The sequence below is a fragment of the Chaetodon trifascialis genome, chromosome 9, assembly GCF_039877785.1.
Source record: "Chaetodon trifascialis isolate fChaTrf1 chromosome 9, fChaTrf1.hap1, whole genome shotgun sequence".
NCBI classification, from domain to species: Eukaryota; Metazoa; Chordata; class Actinopteri; order Chaetodontiformes; family Chaetodontidae; genus Chaetodon; species Chaetodon trifascialis.
In genome coordinates this window covers 8,045,313-8,061,415 of record NC_092064.1, presented here as the reverse complement: position 1 = coordinate 8,061,415, position 16,103 = coordinate 8,045,313, and the positions used below count along the sequence as shown (strand labels likewise).

The 16,103-nt window shown below is 43.8% G+C and overlaps 2 protein-coding genes across 2 annotated transcripts; one reads left to right on the top strand and one right to left on the bottom strand.

The window, feature by feature from the left end:
* Positions 1-145: 145 nt before the first annotated feature.
* Positions 146-6,426, bottom strand: pnkp (polynucleotide kinase 3'-phosphatase). Its single transcript, XM_070971062.1, has 17 exons — positions 6,065-6,426; positions 5,676-5,722; positions 5,290-5,562; positions 4,847-5,155; positions 3,983-4,062; positions 3,757-3,814; positions 3,517-3,624; positions 3,358-3,429; positions 3,144-3,192; positions 2,790-2,860; positions 2,572-2,664; positions 2,386-2,482; positions 2,234-2,295; positions 1,998-2,107; positions 958-1,045; positions 776-843; positions 146-674 (listed from the first exon to the last, which is right to left on the bottom strand). The coding sequence occupies exons 1-17, from the start codon at positions 6,183-6,185 to the stop codon at positions 554-556; spliced, it is 1,827 nt and encodes a 608-aa protein (XP_070827163.1). The 5' UTR covers positions 6,186-6,426; the 3' UTR covers positions 146-553.
* A 1,829-nt stretch (positions 6,427-8,255) lies between these two features.
* Positions 8,256-14,920, top strand: LOC139336470 (TRPM8 channel-associated factor homolog). The gene is made up of 11 exons (XM_070970603.1): positions 8,256-9,258; positions 9,545-9,761; positions 9,861-10,152; positions 10,744-11,045; positions 11,165-11,339; positions 11,589-11,683; positions 11,896-12,106; positions 12,245-12,481; positions 12,572-12,795; positions 12,949-13,062; positions 14,291-14,920. The coding sequence occupies exons 1-11, from the start codon at positions 8,612-8,614 to the stop codon at positions 14,531-14,533; spliced, it is 2,757 nt and encodes a 918-aa protein (XP_070826704.1). The 5' UTR covers positions 8,256-8,611; the 3' UTR covers positions 14,534-14,920.
* Positions 14,921-16,103: the final 1,183 nt, after the last annotated feature.

The following is a 16,103-nucleotide window of genomic DNA, read 5'->3' as shown; positions in this document are numbered from 1 at the left end:
AATAGAGCTTTCAAAGGTTTTATTGCCAGAAAGAATACTATTGATTTTTACAGCTGAGGTGCAGTAAACTCACTTATCAATGAAGATGTTTAGTGAACATAAAAAAGAAATCTTTCCTTCTTGTTTTCACACTGTTTTCTTTCTAAAATCAACATATATAACACATGTATAATGAGTTCCATGAGCCACATATAACGGAAGTGTATCTATGCCTTCATATAAATGTTGAACTGTTTAATAAAACGCTGCTTGAATGATTCGAGTCTAGCTAACATTATCAGTCTTACTTTGTAGTTAGAGGCCACCAGCCATGCAGTGCGCACATAAGCTAGGACATACAAACACTGCACAGATGTCAGTGGGGAGCCCATATACCAGACAGTCCATCAGCTGTTAACAGAAAAACATGTCTGCTGACTATCTTGTGTTTTTCTGTGACTGTTGCTTGTTGCTTGGATCTCGCACGCCGGCTGCTTCACTGGCTGTCATCTGTATTTTTGCTGTGAAGAGTGTGACTGTGCAAGTCAAAGGTGTTTGAAAGCCAGCTGTCCAATCAGCCCTCAGAAAACTGCCGGAACAGGGTTTCTGATTGGCTGTCTTCAAATTTCGGGACAAAGTGGATCTGGAGAATCGCGGAGAATCCCTCAGCGAGAGCGGGAGCCACAAAGTGTTTCCTGTCCGGTGAGGGAGACAGATTAGAGCGATCAGGACCGGAGTTATTACCATAAGTGTATTTTAACACAAATATGTTTTATAAATGGAAAGAGTTTCGTACTTGTAGCTGTGGAAAACCATGTCATTGACCTTGGCGTGTTTGCTGTCTGATGGAACCATCTCACGGAACTGGGACAACAACAACAACAACAACAAGAAAAAAAAAAAAACCACTTGTCATCACCAGCCAGGATAAAACAAAACAAGGGGTAAAGAGAGCCAGTGTGGAGAGGTGAGTCATACTCTGTTGTTGTGTTTGGCTTGCTCCAGAGAGGCCGAGAAGTGGAAACAGCGACAGGGCACTCCTGCGGCCTTGGCCACATCCACGTAGCTGGAAAGAACACACAAAACATTGATTACACAAACAGAGAAAAATAAATGCACATATGAGCAGCAGGCTGCAGTGGATGAACATTCATACCACAAAACAGAACAGCAGCATGCAGTCGGTAAGCTGAACACTGTGGCAATGAAGGTAACGTAGAGCCCTATAATGAATGAATCAGGGGGCTATCATGGGCCCAAAATATTCCCCATGCAGCACTTAAACAAGGCCAGCCTGTGCTGGAAATGTGCATGCAGTATTAAAAATCATTAAAGGGAGTAAAAGATGTTCAAATTAGTTAGAGCGCATTCATTTGTGGCTCTGTAAGACTAACAACTGTAATAAGACGCGTAGGCGGTGAGACAAAGTCATCGTTTAGTACTGTTCACACACCTGGTTACACTTAAACCAACAACTCACAGATTCAATTACTTTGTACAACTAATTTTGCCGAGAAAGCTGAGAAAACCAACAGCAAGATATAACTCAGCAGCAACGTCAACATAAGGAGTTATAAGCCACCATGACCTATACCTCCATGGCCTGTGCACAGCCATTTGAATTAGACATGTCACAAAAACAGGCTTTTTTTTTTCTCTACTGAGCGACACAATTTCTGTGTGCAGCTGGATCATTTCTCTGTCCTTAGCTGACAAAAGTGGAACGCAACACTGAATTCTGCTGCTGTAGCCCATTTAAGCAATCTATTGTACTGAGCTAAGACTTGGCACAGGGCCACAATCCCAGAACTCATCATCCATCAGACAAGTGGCTAAAATCAGAGCTTAGTGTCGTGACTGAACATCTTCATCCTGCCTGCAAATACACTCATCTGTCTGCAGAATTACTCTTAATCAAAGCATGAATATGGATGCTTTCTGACGCCTGTTTGCAGAAAGGTGGATCCTGAGCACAGACATGCATTGACACAGCACGTGCTGATACAGCTGTGCTTTACCGTTTGCGAGACTCTGGGTCTGGGTTGGTGTTGTCTACGGCGACGCTGCGGCCCTCCCTCAGAGCGCGCTCACATGCCGACACGCAGCTCTGCCACGAACCGAGCGTGTCCTGATACACACACAAAACACAAAATCCTTTTAGTTTCAACATCTTGTTGTATATAAACCAGATTGTTCTGTGTGCATTTGGAACTGGAGCCTTGCTGATGGAGCCCTGTTCATGAAAGCCGCTCACCCTGTTGACATACACGTAGCCTTTTGGAATGATGTGCGTGTGGAAGAAGGTGGATTTACCCGCTGTGGAGAAAGAGAGGAGAGGAAACCAGATCAGAACGGTGTCGCAGGGAGAGGAGATCAGAAACGCACGATAAACCTGCTTTCTCTTACATGCAGGGAAACCCACAGCAACAATGACTTCTGTCTTGCTGGAGGTGAGGGAGGCAGACGGTGGGTCATAAAGTGCTGCAGTGCCGTCGATCCTCCTCTACAAGTTCAGATAAAGAAAAACATCAACTGAAATACAGACAAACATACACACAAACACTCAACAGCCAGTATGTTCATTGAGCTCACAGGGTCGAACTTGGGCAGGCTGTAGGGGGCGCTCTTCCAGCCCAGGAAGTACTCCTCTGGGGTGTAGAACTGCAACCCAATGTTCAGAGCAAACTACAAAAACAAGAAGGTAGACCACAGCTGTCACAGCAGTAACTGCTGCATAATGCTCATATTTTATCAGTTTTGTGCAGCTTTTCCTGATTGAGGCATCATTAAGAAATCTGAGATGATCTTACCAGTCGGTCACTGCAGGAGAAATCCTTCTTCTTCTTCCCTGGAGCCCAGTTCTCCGGCCGACCTGCAGCATCTGTGCGCAGAGGTTAAGTCAGAAGCTGTGTGTGCATCTTCATGTGTGTGCTCTTCGACTTCTGACCGTCTGGACATCAAATGTTCTTAAAGCACGCCAAGATTTGCAAAACTCTTCTGAATTAGGTTGTTTTTGTTGCATCTCAGGTGGAAGATTTGGGTTGAAGGAAAAGGATTGAATAACAACTGAGCCGAAAGTCTGTTTTTCAAACTGTTGCGTGTATGAGTGCCTCTGTGCAACATGGGACGTTTATCACTATGGCGACATACCCAGCCTCACTCACCTCCTACATATAAGCTCTGTGTCTTGTCGACAGTCACGCCATCATTTGCCTGAGCAGGAAACACACATACAAACACACATACAGTTAAAACTACAGCGCCATAGACTGTTGACCGCCAAACATGCACAGCTGACAGTGAATAATGCTGAGAGGAACAATCAAAGGGCTCCACGAGGTCAGGTGGGCATGGGCATGTGGGCATGTATTCAGTTACCTTCTCACGCAAGTGATTCCACATTCCCATCACTGGTTTCCTGTAGATACCTGGACCAGTTGCTACAAACACCTGAAACACAGCCAAGGAGGGCATGCAAATATCAGCTTTTTGTAGAAAAATCAGGAGATACGAGAGTCAACCTACAACATGACCAACCTGCACAGGCAGCTGCAGTGTGGTGAGGACGTCCTCCACTTTAGACTTAAAGACTTCTGGTCTCAGTTTGCCTTTGGAGATCCCCATCTGGTTGGTGAAGAACACCACCTGTAGCACGAGAGCAAGGGCGCAACTAAGAGATCCAGTGATAAACACTGCCAGAGAACATAAACTGCACTCATATTAAACTGCCTAAACACTAGATGATATTAGCAACTGTTGCATTTAGCTCCTTCCCACCTTATATCCTTTTTTGAGCAAGCTGGCCAGCCTTGGCTGAATCTCAGGGTACAGAATCCTGGGAATTAAACACAAGGACAATTACGACAAACCGTGCACATGTGAAGTGTGATCTGTCTACGCTGCTGGAAACACACATCTGAGAAACAGAGAGTGACAGTGATACAGCATATTTCGTAGCTTTAGCAAACAGTTTAAAAGGGAAAGTTGAGCAGTGCGGGCGTACTTCCAGTCATCTGGTGCGGTGGGAAAGACTTTGCCAGACTTGGTGGTGATGATGCAACCATCGATGTCAAACCCAGCTATCTGGAGACAATGAAAAGGAGAGGACATGTTGAGACATTTACGCACTATGCAACACCTTAATAAGTGGTGCATAACACTCACAACTCCAAACTGGAACCGGATGACTCAAGAGAGATCACAGTTTGAAACACTTGAACTGCATTTCCTAGATTGCATGTGATATCACTAAACCCCTATACAGAACGTCTGTGTTAATATCAAAATAAAACCTGGTGACAAGAGAGAAAAACGACCTCATACTGGTGAGAGAAGCCATCTTTTGAAGCAGCTCTTCTCACTGCTGGTCAGCAGACTGTTGGTTTTCATTTGACACTGCTGATTATTTCATTGATTCCTCCACTCATCATTAAAATCAGACCTGAGCCCATCTTTGGATCTAAGCATCTTGGTTTGTATAAGCATCAGTTCAAAACCCAAAGATATTCACATTATAATGGTCTAATTTCGTTTTTTTGCTTGAAAAGTGACTTCAATTCTTCATGGATTTTCTGTTGCTCAGCTAATCAATCGATTGATCGACTAATTTTTGATGGATCTCTGCTGTAGCAGAAATGCATTTGGAGAAAGATGATGACAGTTTGGGCTCGCAACTAAGGGCTGGGGCTGCTTTGCACATAAAGCACTGACAAGTGTATCTGTCACCATTTATGCAATCAAAAATATTTTATTGAGGCCTAAATTAAAATCCACTTAACCAGATAATTTTATTTGAAATGATTAAGTTGCAAAATCAAACTGCCCACCACGATACTCACTGAAATAAATGAAGAAATAAAGCTCCCACCTTGTCGCTCCCTTTGACACCAGCAGCAGTGTAAAGCATCAGGTTGCCTATCTGCTGCCAGCTGCTCTTTAAACAGCCTTTTGAAGAGGAGGAAGATGATGAAGAGGACGAGGGCTGAGTGCGGTTACTCCTCTCCGTCTTAGACTTCTCTGCCAACTCCTGCAGCTGCTTGAGCTTCTCCTCTGCTAGTCTCTCCTCTTCCTCCTCCTCCTCCTCTTCTTTCGCTCGTCTATCTGAGGCCTCCTCTTCTCGTCTTTGACGCTTCACCTCAGGGTGGCCCCTCTCTGGGCTCAGCTGTCTTTTAGATGGCTAGACAGAAAAATTAAAAGAAATACACCGTCTCCATTTGCAGTTCAATTTCAACTTCTCTTGATGAACATTAAAAAAGATACATGAATTAAAACACCATATGGGTTTAAAAACGATGACCAAACATGCGTTACCTTCATGGGAGACGTAGAAAAGAAATCCTTGATGCTGCGCTTGGGATTTGGACTTGACTGTGCCTCTTTCCCGTTTCTTCCCCCCTTCGTCTTATCTGTGGCTTTCAGTCTTTTCTGCTCAGCGCTGGAGGCTGCTCCATTTGAGTTCAGGGAGTAGTGCACTTTAAAGGGATGGTTCTGGTTCACCAGGTACAGGGTGCCTCCATGGGTGAGCTTACCAGATTGGCCCCGGCCCAGCTGCTCACCGTCCAGGAAACTGGGATTTGGACCTAGCTGTGGAAGAAACACAGTCACAGTTTATGGGTTTTAGATAACCACGGTGAGTCGAGGGAGACTAATTAAACTGTAAAGTGAGACACTGGGCTGGGCTTAAGTGCTTTTCATACCTGGGTAACAACCACATCCTGGTCTGCATAGCAAGCCACCACCTTCACTGAAACAAACACAAGGATTATTACCGCAGTCATTAGTCGACTGATCTGCAACAGTTTTTCTTGATTCAATAATGGTTAGAGTCACTTTTAAGCAACAATGCAACAACAAGAGAAATCAAGAAAGCAGTAGCCAGCAGGGCATGAGGGGCATATCCCCCTCACTTTGCCCCTCTGTCCCTCAAAAAAATGACATGCCTCTGCACGGCACGAGCCACATACAGTAGCTGACGCATATGTTGCAAACTACGAGGATCTCGCGACAAATTCGGCACTGAATGACCCACGCGTGCAGCCCCATGAACACCACCCATGTCCGGCATCTGCGTCGAGCTCCCCCTCACCCTGGTGCCTGGAGCATTTCTTGTCGGTGACCCCGGTGTCCGGACCTCGGCCCAGAATCACAGCTCTCCCGTTCTCCAGAGGGACCCGAACTCCAGAGGCGCTTACCAGCGTACACGACATCTGAGCGAGCGGGACTCAGCGAGGCTGCTTTGCTTTGAGTTTTGTGATGTGTTTGCGAACGACTCGTTTCATAAAAGAAACACAGAAATAAAATACTTATCGTGCGAGTGGGACTGCTTATGTATTAAGCGTATCACGTTACTACCACAACTTCTTTGTTAGTTGCTTGTTGAAGTGCAGTAAGCATTAAACAAATCGGAGGGGGCTTATTTTGCAGCGCACCCACGGTCCGTCAGAAAAATACGAACGCTCGCCGAGAAACGCGTTCCCCTCGGAAGGTTCCGCTCGTGACTCCCCTATCCGGATTTCCTTGTCCGAGGCCACATATAACAACTCCATTTAGCATAGCCTTTCGTGTTTTGAGCCATTGTATTTCACGGACGACTGTGGTAAAGTAGACTTTTTTCGTAATGATAATGTTATTTCTTGTACTTTTGTGGAGTTTCGGTTTTGAACGTTGCGCAGTAACTAAGTCAATTATTTACTCCTCCACCCAGTCTGTCAGACAAGAGTCAGAGAAGCTCAGATGAAGATACAAGGGGAATATGCTACAAGCTGATGAATTATCTACCCCAGTGAAAGCATATACCAGCTGAGCATAGGCTGTATGTTATATTATATTCACATTGTTTTATAACATTATTGACTATTTATTATGTAACTATTTTAATTGACACTGGCACTTGGGGTGATGGTGGGGCTTTACAACAATAACATATGAACATTAGAACTTTATCCCTGCAAACAATGACTTTTTGCCATTCATGATTAATCAATCGAGTCCAAGAGTGTAAAACTGACACTGATAATGACATGCGGTTATTTGTTCTTTAGTTAGTCAGGAAGGGCCTACTGAGCTCCAAGATCTCTTCTTCCAGAGCGTCCTGGTCAAGATGGCAGCATAAGCAGTTTGACAGAAGAAAACAGCTTCCCATGTCAGAATGCATATAATACATATGCAACACAAGAGAAATAAAAGAGAGACACATAGGCCATGCCAGCGATATCCATAAGATATTCCACCTCAAGGATTATGTCAAGCAGCAACATCTCTCCATCAGAGCAGTTTATAAACTACGACTACTACTACTACTACTGCTACTACTACTACTACTACTACTACTACTACTACTACTACTACTACTACTAAAGGTATTCAAAGGAAGTGATTCTAAGGAAGTGGTGTTTTGCTGCTCATTCCATGGCCAGGGTGGATCAAAGGAGACAGCAGTGTTACAGAGCTTTGAGTGCACCCTGGGGACATTGAAAAGAAGCCAATTAGTAGATCTAGTGCTGTAGTTGCTGGTATGACAGGATAAAAGACTGGAGATGTTCTCCTCTGGTATAGAGAAGACCCTCCAATGGATTTAAGTGTGAGGCTGGATTTGTTGCAAAGCGTAATGCAGCTTGATTTGCATAATCCACTGTTTTAGGGATGAAGTTGCATGTACTGTAAATCACATCACCGGAGTTTAACACAGAGAGAAATGAGCATGCACTATCTTCCGTCTTGCCTCAAATGGAGAGCATTTTTTTAAATGGACACATGGACTAGTTTTGGTGTAAGCTCTTTCAATAGATGAGTAATGTCCACATTTAAAGACAACCTTTCATCAAGCCACGTGGCGAGGTATTTGTAAGAAGTAACTCTTGCCTTCTAATGTCAGGACAGTGGGATCAGCTGCCTTAGAGCAGGTCGGATATTTGGTCTTCTTTGAATTGAAGACAGACGCTAAATAGTGCTTCCAGTTATAACTATATCCAAAAATGAATCAACAGAAAACTTAAAATACACAATTGGGATACAGCTTACGGCGGAGGGTGATGAGTGAGCAGTGATTGATCTCATTATTATTTTCCTTTATAAACATTTTTGCCAACCTTTTTGTTCACATTATGTTTTGTTTCTCTCTGACTTGTAACTACACACACAAACACTTTGCTGACATCACATTTGTCACCATTTCAAACCAGAGTACGGCACAAAATGAAAACACAGATTCTCCTCAGACCTCTATAAGACATAGTCATAATATGTTTCTCTGTGAAATAAACCAGTTAGCACACCGATGTGCTTACAGTAATCAACGTAAGCAGAAGGGCAAGTTCACGCTTTGGTAAAATGAAATGAAATCCTGCAACCTGTGGGTGGCATCAAGTGGGGAGCAGCTGATTCATGTTCAGTCTCTTAACTAATTGTAGACATAAATTGACATTTTGTTGTTATAATTTAATCGTTGTAAACGTATAAAACATCAGCCATCAGTAGTACTCCATGTGTTTGTTAAATCTCTCTCTTCTTTCCCAACAGGACAACTGACACAACAGACCTACATGTAGATGCAACTGTTTAACCTCATTCACTAACACAACTGACATCTGGATTAACAAATATTTCAACCTTCAGAGAATCAATCCCTCTCACCATGTCCAACCAGCCCATCCAAAACCACCATGAAGGGGCCTACATGGCTCTGATGAGAGGCTTGAGTGAGCTGGACCTCCGAGGCCCCTGTGTTCCCAGTGACCTGGTTCTGATTGGAGATCATGCTTTTCCTTTAGCAATGAACAGTCGAGGCCAGGTCCTGATGGCTGCCTCTCTGTATGGCCGTGGAAGGATTGTGGTCCTGGGTCATGAGGGCTACCTGAAAACCTTTCCTGCTCTGGTAGAGAACGCTCTGACCTGGCTGAGAGGAGATGGATCTGACAACTTGTCTGTGGGGGTCCACAACAATGTCAAGGTGGTCGCTGATAACCTCAGCAAATCCAGCTTCCAAACTAAAGTTGTGGGGGCCTTTAGTAACAGTCTGGGGGTCGGTGTGTATGTGACTGATGCCTACAGCGTGGGTGCAGATGCAAAGAACCTGGTGGTGTTTCTGAAAGCTGGAGGAGGAGTGCTGATAGCAGGGCAGGCGTGGCACTGGGCTTCAGTTCACCCTAAAGAGAACACGCTGCTTCAGTTCGATGGGAACAAAGTTTCTGGTGTGGCAGGGGTCTACTTTTCTGAGCGTTACGGTGAGGCAGAGTGTCTGCCTGTCTACCCACAGATCCCATCCTCATGGATGACTGTAGTGTGAGTGTATACTGTACTCTTTTATTGGTCATTTAGGCCTTACCTTGCAAAGCTTTGAATCTGAAAACTTGGTCCCCCATAGACTAAGAATATAATATTGTTGTATGTTATTATGAAGATATGGTTGTGTGTAATGTTGTTCATTAGACTCAGAGAAAACAATTGGGTCAAGAATGAAAAAGATTGGTCCAGAAAAGAGATGACACTTATTCTTAATTATTAATTCAATTACATAATAGACTGTTCCTCTCCTCTTCCTCTCTCCTCTTCTCCATTTCAAATACAGAATCGGTAAAGATTTTGAGGATGACCTGGAGTTTTTACTGCAGGGGGTTTCAGAGTTTGATCTCCAGGGTGGAGCAATCGCATCTGAGGTTCTGATCCACGGCCCACTAGCCTTTCCCATCGGGACCACAGACAATGGACGGGCGTTCCTGGCAGGAGCTTACTATGGCCAAGGACGGGTCATTGTGGTGACACATGAAGGATTTCTAGGACGAGAGGTAGATTTACATTAAAGATCAGTTGAGGTGTGTGCTAATCTGCCACATCTTTTAATGTAATAAATGTGCCTTTCTTACAATAAACGCCGTTCATCGCAGACACTGGCTCCATTTTGGATCAATGCCATTCATTGGTTGGACGAAGGCCGGCAGGGCGTTGTTGGTGTAGTGCCAGATCATGCACTCAAAGTTCTCAGCAAGTCCGGGTTGAAGTGTGAGAAGACAAAGTTCAGGAAAGACCTGAGTGTATTTGTGTGCACAGCATACAGCGGTGACCATGTGAAGGAAATCCAAGATTTTGTGGCAGAGGGAGGAGGCCTGCTGATTGGTGGACACGCCTGGTACTGGGCACAGACACACCATGGACAAAACCCAATGACTGATTTCTCAGGTATGATAAGACACCGCAAGAGTTTGATTATGTACTGCCCAGTTCATCTCATGATAATATAACATAATGCACAATACATGTTCCAAGTGCTGCTGTCTAATGCATATGCTGGTGTGGTAATGTGACTGGCAAACAGGTTCATTGGTAACAGGTGATAGTATCATGATTCGGTATGAAAGGGGCATCCTGGGAAGGCTCAGTCGTTCAAGTGAGGACGTAGCGAGGTTCACAGCTTCATAAAACTATTGCTGGTAAACACAGGAGGCAGATAGGAAGCTCGCCTGAACACAGGCAGATGGCTGCTCAGCAGGGGAATGTGAAAACATTGGACAAAGGTGGTACATTATCGAAATCAGGATCCAAAAGGTTTTTCCTGTATAATAAAGATAAGAATGTATTTCTCATTAATAGGCTATAGCTTTATATGTAGGAGACCTGCAGAAATTAAATCCAAAAGTCGCTGAATATCAGACCCAGATCTGGGTTATCTTGGGCCTCAAACCAAAAATATTGACACTCGTGTTCTTTTCAGCTGCTCATAATAATTTCAACAGTGGAACACAGTCGATCAAATGTTGGAATGTCTTTCAGGGAACAAGATTCTGAACAAAATGGGCTTGAGTCTGTTGGGGGCGACAATCAGCGGAGGTGTATACAAGGCTCCTGTGCCCAGCCAGGCCATCAAAGACACTTACCACTTCCGCCACCTTCTACATCGCTTCGCTGGTCATGTAACCCAGGGTGGAGAACTTACCAAGCATGAGGAGGAATGCCTTAAAAGGCTTGGCAAGGACTGCGCCGCATACCTGCACATGAAGGCTTATGACTGCTCGTCCTATACACAGGTTGTATCCACCCTTACTGACATCTTAAAGAAGTCAGGCATGCCACAGGTGAGTAGACAAAACAACACGAACGCTTTACTACAAATTCCAACAGCACAAAGCTTGACAGTCTGTCAGACGTCTGAGAGCAGCATCCTTAATACAATCGCCATTTATTTTCTGTCAAGGTGTGTGACAGCTGCCCTGTGAAGAGCCCCAAAGACCACCTCCTCCTCAGTGTGGGGGCTGAGGTATATAAGGTTTGCCCAGATCCTGATGCCCTCTTGCCCTACCTCATCAAGCATAACCCCTTGATGCCGGTTGTCTACAACCACAGAATCAAGATTAATGCTAATACATCAGGTCAGACCTAGTAGTTGTAGACAAATGTGAACTATTTCTGAGTTCATCTTCTACACAGTATGTGCACACTTGCAATTCATTGTGTGTCATTGGCTTAATTTGCTCTGCATTAATTTACAGCCCTCACTGTTACGAAAGAGGAAGCTGCAGAGTGTCTTGTAGATTTCATGCATGTAAATATGACTGTAGTATAATGTTTGCTGTTGCTGCTGCGGTGTGTGTGGGTGGTTGTTTATGCATGTTTGCCAGGAGGGGAGGAGTGGATCAGTACAGGTCTCTACCTGTCTCCTGGCATGAAGACCTACATGGCCATACCAGCAGAGATTGTCAACAAGGAATGGAAGGTACTGCACACAAAATCAAATAATTATTGACTTCAGGGTATTTCTATTATTATTTCTATATGCATCTCACTGGGCTCTCCTCACCATATATCAATACCCTTCCCCCCAGCAGCAGCCGACCCCACCTTAAACATCTATCCTAACTTTGCATTCTTGTATTCATAGCGCAAACTATACTTGCAACCAGTAACATGATTCCATGTCTTCTTCAGATCCAGATAGGCTGTCAAACAGACCATCTCAACGCTGCAGAGCTGAAGAGAGCACCATGTGTTCATGAGCGCTTTCCTGTTACTTCAGAGATGATCCAGGTGTGGAACCTATGGGGGGGGCTCATCTACCTGGTGGCTCCACCCAAGACACAAGTGGAGGACGCAGAGGTCATAGTGCAGATTGCTGTACCTGCACCATATTATAAATCTGGTGAGTGTGTGGTGGGTGAAACTGTGGTAGGTGTCCATTAGAAATGTCTAAAATAATATCTCAGACAAAAGTTTAGAAAGTAATTGTGTAATAATTCAAGCTCAGTTCAGAACACACCTGTCCCTTTGTTCTTTTCAGGTGTGACAACAGCTGCTGATTGGTCGCTGCTGCGCACAGCTCCTTCACCCTGGGCAGAACTGGAGTTTGACAACATCATCCTTACTGTACCATCAGATGTTGTTCGGGACCTGGAGCGCCCCGATGAGTTGGCAGCGCTCTGGAATGACATCATGAAGGGCGTTGCTGATCTGGCTGTCATCCCATGCAAATTTCCCCGCAAAGAACGCATTGTTGCGGACGTGCAGATTTCCTGTGGTGAGTGTACTTTCACATTGTTTATGCCTGTTTCTGAGAGGCAGCATGCACCATGGATAGGTCAACAGACTATCTCTATTCTCCATCCAGGTTGGATGCATGCAGGTTATCCTATAATGGGACACAGGCCCACAGCAGCTGAGATGGTCAGCATTAACCATGCTAAGAGTAAAGGCCTGTGGGGCCCCATCCATGAACTGGGACACAACCAACAGAGGAGCTGCTGGGAGTTCCCATCACACACTACAGAGTGTACATGCAACCTGTGGTCAGTGTATGTGCATGAAGAGGTGCTGGGGATCAACAGGGCACAGGTGGAGTAAATGAGTTTTGGTCTTAAGGTGTATTCTGACACATTCTGATATCAGTCAGAGTCACAAAAGATGACCTCTTTTGTTTTGAGAAAAGTTTTTGGCTTTTCACTGGGATTGTTCTACAATCACATTATTTCATGTTGTGCAATGCAGGCTCATCCAAATATGACTTTAGCAAATCGCAAGTGTCGAGCAAAGGAGTATGCCAAGGGGGGCAAGAACCTGAGCAGCTGGAGCATGTGGGTGGCCCTGGAGACATATGTGCAGGTGAGAGACATTTACTGTATATTACACCCTGTAGAGAAAATATGTCACACTGGAGTCAGTGCTCTAATGAGCATTAGAGCGTCCCTCAAGGCTCTCAGGAACACCATGATGGAATTTCTTTACATTTGGCAAAATATTCACGTGGACTCAAAGATGAACTGACTACAATTTGGCAGTCAAAGATCACTGTAACCTCACAAAACACATTTTTGCTCATAACTAAAAATTCATACACTGATTATGACAAAATTTCACACAAATGTCTCATGGGATGAAAGGATTAAGTTATGACATTTTGTATCCCAGAGGTCAAAAGTCAACTTCACTATGATGTCATAATGTTCTGCAGAAACACTTTTCTTGTCATTATTCAACTCCATGACTCAGGAACAGAAGGAGCGATTGTGACCATGTTTCACATTTGGTCAGATACTGAACTGCTGACTCTAATCTTGGGAGTCGAAGAAGACATGTGTCAAGCATCCATGTTTTACAGTTTGTAGCTTCTCTGCATCAACATTATTTGAAACATTGTAGTCCATCACAGGTTAATTGGTTCTGCTGATACTGAGCTTAAGGTGATTGTCGTTGCACCATGTGATGAAGCTCTCCGTCAGTCCTGTGGACTTCTCTGGAAAAATAGTCTGAAATTGAAGACAGCATGTTTCTCACTGGCTGCACGGTGGCGCAGCAGGTAGTGCGCGTGCCTCACAGCAAGAAGGTTGCCGGTTCGATCCCCGGGTCAGGCGGGGCCTTTCTGTGTGAAGTTTGCATGTTCTTCCCGTGCATGCGTGGGTTCTCTCCGGGTACTCCGGCTTCCTCCCACAGACCAAAAACATGCTTATTAGGTTAATTGATGACTCTAAATTGTCCGTAGGTGTGAGTGTGAGTGTGAATGTTTGTTTGTCCTTGCATGTGGCCCTGCAATCGGCTGGCGACCGGTTCAGGGTGTACCCCGCCTCTCGCCCATTGTAGCTGGGATAGGCTCCAGCCCCCCGCAACCCCGAAAGGGATAGGCGGTATAGATAATGGATGGATGGATGGATGTTTCTCACTGGAAATTATTCACTGGAATCAGACACGTCACACAAAGACACTTAATACCTTTTATTAAATTCCTTCAAAGACTTCACTGCGTGAACTATATGAGATATTGATGTAAACTGCTTGGTGGAGGCATACAATGGCACTTTCACATTTTCCTCTACCTCTGTCCTCTTCCATGTAGCTCCAGGAAAAGTTTGGCTGGGATGCCTTTAAGAAGGTGTTTGCTGCCTACCACGAGATGTCCAACTTTCCCAACGACAACAAAGGAAAGATGAACCTGTATGCGGAGACTTTCTCCCAGACTGTGGGGATGAACCTGGCTGGATTCTTCAAGGCCTGGGGCTGGCCCATCGAAACAGCTACTGAGATGAAACTCGGCAGCCTGCCTCCCTGGACTGACCACCCCATGGTCCAGTATGACTGAACTTTAGACACATGCTGATTAAAAGCGTAGAGAGCTGAGTGAGATGGGTTCAATGTGAACAAAATCCTTTACATGAACTTTTCAACGGTGATTCAATTGACTGACTTTTTAAAAATTTTTTAAATATATATAGTTGACAGCTTTTAAATGGCTACATTTTAAAGATGAGTTAGACCAACAGTGAAACTGTTATATTTGGAAATGCAGCATTAATATCTCTGCTGTGGTCAACCCTCACTTGCAACTACTTCATATCTGCTTCTAGACCTTTTACTCTCACCTGTCACAATACTTAGTACTTAACACTACAACCTGTAACCTGAATTTTGTGCTGCTTTAGTTATTCAGTTTCATAGTACCAGTAAAAGTCATTTAAGAGAAATAAGGGGTTTTGGTTAATAATGATACTGATTCTTTGTGAGATGTGTGGATTTTTTTTGTTTGAATTAGTAAACTGACCCTTACATTGTTTGCTCTACCGCACTTAATAGCATGAGTAATAGTAAGTCAATCAAGCTACTGTATATAAGATCAATACATGTATTTAATTTCAGCACAGTGAACTACATTGCCTCTACTGTCAGTGGAAAATGGAAAAATATTAGTGGAAATACACCCAACAGTTTCTGTCCTTCATCCCTCAATGACAGTGGCTCCTTAGCGTCAACCAGAGAAAAAAATATTAACATCTGATCTTATCAACATTTGCACACATGAACGATAAGACTTCTTCATGACGTTGACCTGATAAAAATGATCAACCAACCCTTCTCTTGTAATCACACAATAATTATTTTGTTACCTCAAAATAATCTGAATAAAAAGAAATCTGAGTAAAAACAATACCACTTCCAGTGTTGCACTTAATCTCCCAAATTAAGTAACTCAACTTTTATTATTATCAGCTGTACATGTTGCCATCAGTGAAAATCTAATTCATCGATGACTTGACAGCTGCCATATGTCGGATAGGTGGTTTGTTTATCATCCATTTATTGATTTATTTACTGTATAATTTCCTATGATATACTGTATCAATGAAAGGTTCTCATTTTCAGCAATGTGTTCTGGTGGCAAAGGTGGACCAAGCGCTTGTCCAGCCGAGCAGATCAACACACTTTCTCTGTCAAGACTCAGTGCAGCAGACTACTGTGCTCCAAAAGAGGAAGGCACGGGTGTTTCTGTGTGTAAGTTGGTCTTCATGTTTTATAGTGTCAGCAAGAGTATTTTATGTGCTTTTTACGTTGTAGAAGACTCAGATTTATGATTTCCTCCAAAAATGCTCTCCTATTTTTAACTTATATAATTTAGAGTGATGATCAGGAAACCATACGTGTTAAGACTTGTAGCCCACCAGATACAGCTGCGCTCCAAAACAGGAAGAGCAGGTTTTTACTGTACATGTAAGGCAAACGTTGATGTTTCACAATACTAATTCCTGCAAAAATCCATGCAGTAACCATGCAGATGTGCATAACACAGACACAAGAGCAGGAATAAATTCTAATGACTGACCTTATGATTATTTTTTTAACACTAAAATGAAAATGGAAATGTTTTCAAATTTGTT